The 7628-nt window shown below is 37.0% G+C and overlaps 1 protein-coding gene across 1 annotated transcript; it reads right to left on the reverse strand.

Moving 5' to 3' along the window:
* Nucleotides 1-958: 958 nt before the first annotated feature.
* LOC141847902 (uncharacterized) lies at nucleotides 959-7408 on the reverse strand. The gene is made up of 9 exons (XM_074736009.1): nucleotides 6954-7408; nucleotides 6479-6593; nucleotides 6057-6167; nucleotides 5715-5887; nucleotides 4516-4842; nucleotides 4299-4424; nucleotides 2493-3813; nucleotides 2305-2398; nucleotides 959-1407 (listed from the first exon to the last, which is right to left on the reverse strand). Exons 1-9 carry the CDS (start codon nucleotides 7254-7256, stop codon nucleotides 1242-1244), a joined length of 2736 nt encoding a protein of 911 aa, XP_074592110.1. The 5' UTR covers nucleotides 7257-7408; the 3' UTR covers nucleotides 959-1241.
* Between the last annotated feature and the right edge of the window lie 220 nt (nucleotides 7409-7628).

Consider the following 7628-nt stretch of genomic DNA (forward strand, 5'->3'; position numbering starts at 1 on the left):
TAGCTAGAGGTGTTCATGCAAGTTCCTTGGTGCTCTTCTGTAATTTTATATGATAATAGCTAGGATGGAATCCGCTATCCTAGCAGTCTCACACGGTCCGTCCCACGACCATTTGTGAGAAAGTAAATCGAAAAATTGTAGTTGATCATGACGGAGGATGGTATTGCTCGGCTTCGTCGAGATTCGAATCAAGTTCTTTGGTGCTCAAACCAAGCATAAGGGTGCTGTCAAAATTATCAAAATTCCTACAAAATTAAGTTGTAGAAGTGGGCATCCATTTGGAAAAATGAGACATCGAATTAATCATTTGTTCTTATTTTAAAACTATCTAGTAAGTTGATAAATTGTACAAACCTTTCCCACTCAGTTGAAAGATTCTTCCTGTCATTTTATTTTATTTTTTCTACTTTCTTTTTTCTTTGCAGAAACTTTCCTATTGTTTTTTTTTATTTTGAAGTTAAATATCATTTCAAAAATTTTGTGGCAGTAATGAATGTTATCGGCCTAATGATTTGAATTGAAGAAACTAAAAAGAAAAATTGAGAAATTAAATGAATAGCCACGATCAAGATTGGCTATATAACTTTATATTTAGTCGAAAGGCAGGCGATAAACCGTATTCGAAACTGGTTGTTTAATTTTATATTCATCTGAAAGTTGGAAATTTAAAAATTAATTTAAAATAAATAAAAAAACAGCCAAATGAAGCGGTCTTCCAAACAGAAAATTTTTCTGATCGATAAAAAGGTAGTTTCTAACTGCTTCATGATAGTGATAATAAATCTTCATGAACCGAAGCTTTAATTCATCTATTGTAATACATTGTTGTTTTACCAAAACATTAAAACGACAATGAATTCTAGCAAATGAATAAAAAAATCTATGACAATTTCTTCAAATACTAGTAGATCAAATATCATATACTAATAATAAACGACCAAATGCTACGAAACGGAGGTAAATAGCAACGATAGCATTACTAAAGAGTTCACAATAATAAATGTTAATGTTCAACGTAGTTATCAAAAACAGCCGAAGCAGCAGATAAAAAAAAATACACTTGAAGCTCTACTTGATGGCACATCTGTGCTTCTCTAGCTACTCTTCAGGGATTTCTCTAAGCGATAAGTCTCAAGAACAGGGGAGTACCAATTACACAAAAATGCAACTAAACAACCACAAAACAAGGGGGAATCGATCGGTGACCAACACATACAACAAAAAATTCATTGTCAACCTTGTCAACATATCCTGAAGGGTTGGTTCGCTGATTGTGCGGTCTCAAACTTTGCCTTGAAATTCTGTCGTGCTTTTTGGTTGGCAGTCTGTTGGAATAGGTTAGGTCCGTCGAAAGACTGTAGGGATTTTCTTAACTTCTTTCGTTTGCCACGGTCGTATTCCTCATCCCTGAGATAAGTTGTGAAAGTGAATTAGGAAAGGAAACAACAGAGTTGCTGCAGGTTTAATGTTAGAGGCTACAACTTAGCAACAGCAATTTTATCTAGGAATCTATTATTTGTTATGTCCTACTTACATGAAAACGTGTCAAGTTCAACCACCAACCAAAAATATTTAACCCAAATTAATAGTAACTCTCGTACCTAAGATTTAAAGCTTATTGATTACCTCACAACTTACAATATGAGAGTAAAATAGAGTGCCACAATATTCCTACTCAAGGTTTGATGGGACATCAACATCCAAAGTGCAATTATTGCCTAGAATCATCGCTAATCAGCAGCATATGAGGCCCAATGGTATCTATACCATCAAAGTAACCTTTTCCAGCACTTTACCATGCCTAAGATTAGGTTGCTTTGGTACAAATTGTCACGAATTGCTTAGATGGGAGAACTAATCCCATTCAAGTTCAACTAATGGCTTGCTCAAGAATAGTTCACACACCTAACCCAGTAAAGCTTCCTTTTTAGTCTACAACATACCATGTGAGATTTAATTGGGGTGCCACAGCATAATTTGTCTAATTATAACTGAACTTCTCAGATATAGTTCAATTGGTTAGATTATTACAAGAAAGAAAATTTGATTTAATAATCAGGATTAAGGAAAGATTTAAGATACACAAACTTCAACATTTTTGAATGAAATAACTACCAAAGAAAAAAATCCGGTTTTACTTCAACGTTCAGACTGAAGCAATGCACAAACGTATAACTAAACAAGTGTTGCAAGATCATCCTTTTGAATGAAAACACAACCAAAGAAATAAGCATGGAGCTAATGAGTAGGTCACTTTTTCTGTGGGAATAAATTATACTGCATAATCAAGGCAAAGAACCTTACCATTCATCTAATACATAGCCGATACTGGTACTTCTCGAACTTTCTAAACCACTCTGCCCTAATTTAGGCAATTTAGCATCATCCCATCTAGGAACTGCATGCCAAAAGGTAGCCAATAATTAATACATTGCAATGCGACCAAATTGCAAAAAACAAGCACAACCAGATTGCAGGATGTTGATACTCACCAGAAATCTCCAAACCCATCATAAGCATATTCCTAAAATCTTTCTGCGACCTTTCTTGGTCACCAGCAAAGGTGATTCTCGAGTTAACTGATTTTTCGGTGGGATTTGAGCTAATTCTTGGCAACTCGGGGGCAAAAATCACATCTTTCCCATTCACCTCTTCATTTTCAACACTGAACCTTGAATTAAGTGATTTTATGGCGGAATCTGAGCTAGCTATTGGCAACTCAGGGGCAAGCGTCTCATCTGTTTCAGTTACCTCTTCCTTTTTGTCTGCATGATCAAATGATTCATTGCAGTAGTCCCTGATCTTCATAGCATGGCCAGTACTTACATTGATCATTTCAGATTGAGAGCATTTTGATGAACCCTTAGATGCAGAAACATTATTAATGGCCTCAGACGTGGACAAAGCCTGATCTTTTTGACGGGCACACTTATATTTTTGTGAATCTTTTAATCTTAAATGGAATTTTTTGTTTTTCTTAGATCTTTGGATCACGGACAGGCTTAAAGAAGCAAGAAATGAATGATGGCGACCAAAAGGCAGGCCCTTCTGGGCATATTTAGCAAGCCTCCTCAGTTTCATGGGATTATGTAGTTTCTTCAACATTTTGACTGAAGCAGCAAGATTCTCCCGTTTAGCATTGCCATCTTCAGATTGCAGATTAGATGAGTGTCCATTTTGATGTGCACATTGGAGTGGACGACCAGAAGCATGGGATCTTTCATCTTCACCATCAACATGCTGGGGGAGATCAGAGAAGCTTTTTTCAACAGTATCTTGGAACAGACCCTTATCTGCCATGGAAACTTCATCCACCTCCTTCAAAACCTTTTCAACAGGAAGCTTCACTGGACTTTTAGACAATGATGCAGATGATGTTGTTTGCTGCAATCCTTTCTTAATGGAACTTCTGTCTTTCAAAGTGGAAATTTTCACTCCAATTACCTGGCTATTATTTTGTAGTTCAGGAATTTTATTTTTAGGAGTGCCACCATTCAGCAAGGGAGATATCGTTTGTGTTAAAAGTTCATTTGACGAAACTTTTATAGCTGAAGCAGATTGAGCAACAGCACTAGAAGTTTGCAATTGGGCAGAGGTGGGTTCCATAGGACTGTGGTATTTTTCTGTGAAACCATTTTGAACAACACCATTCAAAACCAAGGATGACTGGGGAATCAATTTCTTTCCATTTTGATTAACACTGTCTTTGCAGAACGAATTTTCAAATCCCTTGGGTATAGAACTTCTGTTCCGTACATAAAATAACATATATGCTTTCTGTGCCAAAACAGTCTTCTCACTTACCTGGCGTACCTGCAAATGAAAGCTTGACTAATGGATAGAGGAACTCATTTACCATGGGTATAAAAATATACAAACTGCATCTTACTCATGATTTAAAAAAAAAATGCAAAAACTATGCAAATTATTGTGGTCATGTGTTGTACTTTTTCCCATTTTCCACATTATCCTCTCAATTCAAACAGTTTGAACATCCAACTTTCAAATATGTTCCCAAGACATGTAACTTCATCCTCCTACCCCCTAAAAGGATAGAACAGATAGATCTTTATAGATTCCACTGCTTTGCTTCCACTTAGATGCCTCTTACTATGACGAACTGTACATGTTTTCCACATTTACAAGTAGAAGCAGGGGAATTTTTTTTGTTAGTTTCTTTTAATTTTTCGTAAGTAGCATGGAAATTTAGAATTCAATCACATAAGTGTATTTTCAGAAACTTTAATTATCCTAGATTGCAAATTACGCCACATTGGTGGAATGAGAAGTTGTAAAACCTGATTATCATCCAGAGAATGCCACAAGCCACTTGAGGTACGAACATAACAATAATAGTGTCCAGAGCGGGTACTCCACCCTGCATGTACTAATACACCATAAAGTGTATATTTTAGATTTCCACCCTGAAATTTTCAATAGGGCAACAGATTAGAAAAGAAAGCACTAGCCTCTTAAATATGTAGTTAATAGACAATTTCTTTATATTTTGACTACCTGTTGATCGCTGACAAAAGGTTTTAAATCCAAACTTGGTTCAAATTCCACTTTTTTGTCAATCTTTTGACCAGGATCATGAGAATAAAAACGCTTGAGATGAATGCTAAGAACATGAGGAGCCTTGTAAATGGTAAGTTGCTTGAGGGCCCTGACTTTCTCCTTGCAGTTTTGGCACTGGTATTGCTTCTGACCTCCATCTAATTGCTCCACCTTGGTGTAATGGGCAAGTGCCTTCAGCAAAGAGTCAGCCTTCACTATTTCAAGACTCAAGTCTAAGAAGGGATCAAACTTATTAGAAGAGTAGCTACACTGCATGCATTTAACCTGCAACATGTTGTAGATGAATGCAGTTACGTATATCAGGTACACAAGAACCAAATTATTGCATTAGAATTTTGTATAATTAAAGACATACGAGAAAAAGCATTAAAAGAAACACTTATCATTTGAATTTACCATAATGTTTGACAAGTATGGAAGATATGCATACTAAAATTACACATTTATACATCTTTTTACTCAGCTCAAAATTTTGGAACAAGTACACAGCCAGAGAATTAGATATTCTATATATGCGATAATATGTGCCCTTATTCAATAGATTTCATGTGCTTGGTTTGAAAACCCAAATCTAGTTGTGTATGCACACCTACACACTCACACATGGAGTGTTAAAAATATGATAAATGTATAAATCCATTTTTCCTAATATCGTGAGCTTATGGGATAAGTGATCAACCAATCAAATGAAATAAAAAGCAACGAGGATAATTCTAAATTAACTCATTAATCCACAGTTCAACATATCAAGGCTAGTCTAACCTGAGTGCTAAAAGAGGAAAAAAGTATTGTATATTATTTGCAAAGTGAAAGGATTTCTCATGTATATAAAAAGCTTTACAAGGATCAAACTCATATCCATCAAAAAGTATTACACTACGGCCTTCCCATGCCCATGAAGTATGCAAAATACATGTTTGACGACTCCACAAGTATCGGACCATCTCAAATAAGATTTTGCTCACATAATATTTCAGATCCAAAAAATGCATAAGCATTTAGATTTTGGCTCAAACATAAATATGCCTTCAGATTGGTTCTCTAAGATAAATTTCTCCTTTAGTGAGGTATTTCCTAAGATTTACCATATACTCAAGATTGCAAAGATATCATCAAGAGTGCTGATATATAGTTACCTGACTCTGCAATCGACCACCAAATATCTTATGAACCAAGCTTTTTTCATAGGCACTGGGGGACTCACTTGGTACTCCAGATGGTAAACAGCACTTATGCATTGATTCTAGTAAGTTAACCATATACTCATGAGCATCTTCTTGTCTTGAATTTCGAAAACTGCGTGATACACCTGATTATTAATAGTTAAGGTTTTTGATTTAAAGCAAACACAAGCAATCCTATCAAACATGATGGTTTCAGCATTTACAGTCATTAAGTAGAGAGTTTAATCAACATATGAATTCAACAAAAAGCTACATATGAGAAATATACATAAACATGTAACAAACGAAGGATACAACGCAAGTTCTTAACAAGATGTGAAGGTGAAACTATCTTTCCACTTGATTGCAAAGCAGTAATGACATGATTCTGAAGGGCACACATAGCACAAAATCCAGCAGTATGACCTGCAGTAAGGAATATCAAAACTTTAGGACAAAATAGTTTCAAAAGTACTCCAAAAACAAGATAGTTGCATAATGTGTTACCGAGCAAACAATACATGAATTCGTCTATACATATAAGTCAACAGTACAACGGTTGTATGAAAATATGCCCGAAGAGAGGCACTTTCTTGGTTTATGGAAATATGCACAAAACAAACAAAACGCATTTCCGAAGAGAGTCACTTTCTTGGTTTACATTTTCCACTGAATGGAAAGCACTTTCTTGGTTTTGTGAAAATATGCACAAAACAAACAACTGAATGGAAACTTACAAGAAGATTTATGCTTTCCACTTTGCAAATAAGCTGCAAAAGGCTCAGTGTATGTAAGGCACTGAAGAACCGAATTAAGAAAACAAGTATTGCCGAGATTGGCCAGACCAGCACCCTGTAAGATAATCCAAATGAAATAGTTAGGTAATTCAGAAACTAGGAAAATGTACAGCTTAATGAACTATACTCTTAAAACGCTAACTAAACCAACACTCAACCTGCCCTAGTAAAATTAATGTAGAATGATTAAGGAGAAAAATATAGTGATAGAAGTGTTTTCAACGAATGTGGAAAGAGGTTAAGATCAAATAACACAAAACCATCTATCACAGTTGGTACCGGTCAGAACTTTGAAAGAAAACTTACTAGAACATGTAGAGTAAAAGGAATATTTTTGACGATGAGAGAAATTTTCCATATTTACTCCCAGATGATAAAAGATCTATCAGCCAAATTCCACGGGAATCAAACTTACTATCCTCCGGAAGGTGATCCTACAGCTAAGCTCTGGATCGAATCCAAACTCGTAAAACTCCGCCTCCACCGATCGATTCCCCTTCGACGGCATGGAATCTCCTCCGATTCTCTCCGCAGATGTACCGAGACCCGAGCTGGGGTTCAGGGTCACGATGCGGAAATCCCCGTCGGGGAAAGAACACAACGGCTTCCGGGCGGGATGGAACTCGATCCTCCTATGGAACAAGGCTTCCACTTGAGCCGTGACGGAGATGGCGGCTCCTTCCTGCATATTGTCCGGCAAGGACGTCTCCTCCACCATCGCGAGAAGAGATGGAGCCTGAGATCGCGGAAGCCGAGGAAGGGGAAGGAGAGAAGGATAGGAGAGGAGATGAAAGCGAGGAGGGAAGGGATCAGGTTTTCTAAGATCTTTTTGAGCTTCGCCGCCCTCGTCGTCCCTGCTCTTTTCTTCGTTATCGCCTCCCCGCCGCCGTCCCCGCTAGGTGCGTCGGGTATAAAACCCTCCTCTTGGGTGTCAATTCGCAGGGTGAGTCGGATGGGTTCAGATCGGTCAATCGCAGGGTGCGTCGGATGGATTCTGGTTGGGTCAAATCGGATCGAAATAAAATTATTATAAAAAAATTCGAATCTGAATTCAACTCAGAAATCTTACATCCGAATTCGAACCTATATA

The sequence above is a fragment of the Curcuma longa genome, chromosome 16 (genome assembly GCF_044706935.1).
Source record: "Curcuma longa cultivar G26 ecotype Majalengka, Jawa Barat chromosome 16, ITB_CL_G26_1.1, whole genome shotgun sequence".
In the NCBI taxonomy this organism is placed as follows: domain Eukaryota; kingdom Viridiplantae; phylum Streptophyta; class Magnoliopsida; order Zingiberales; family Zingiberaceae; genus Curcuma; species Curcuma longa.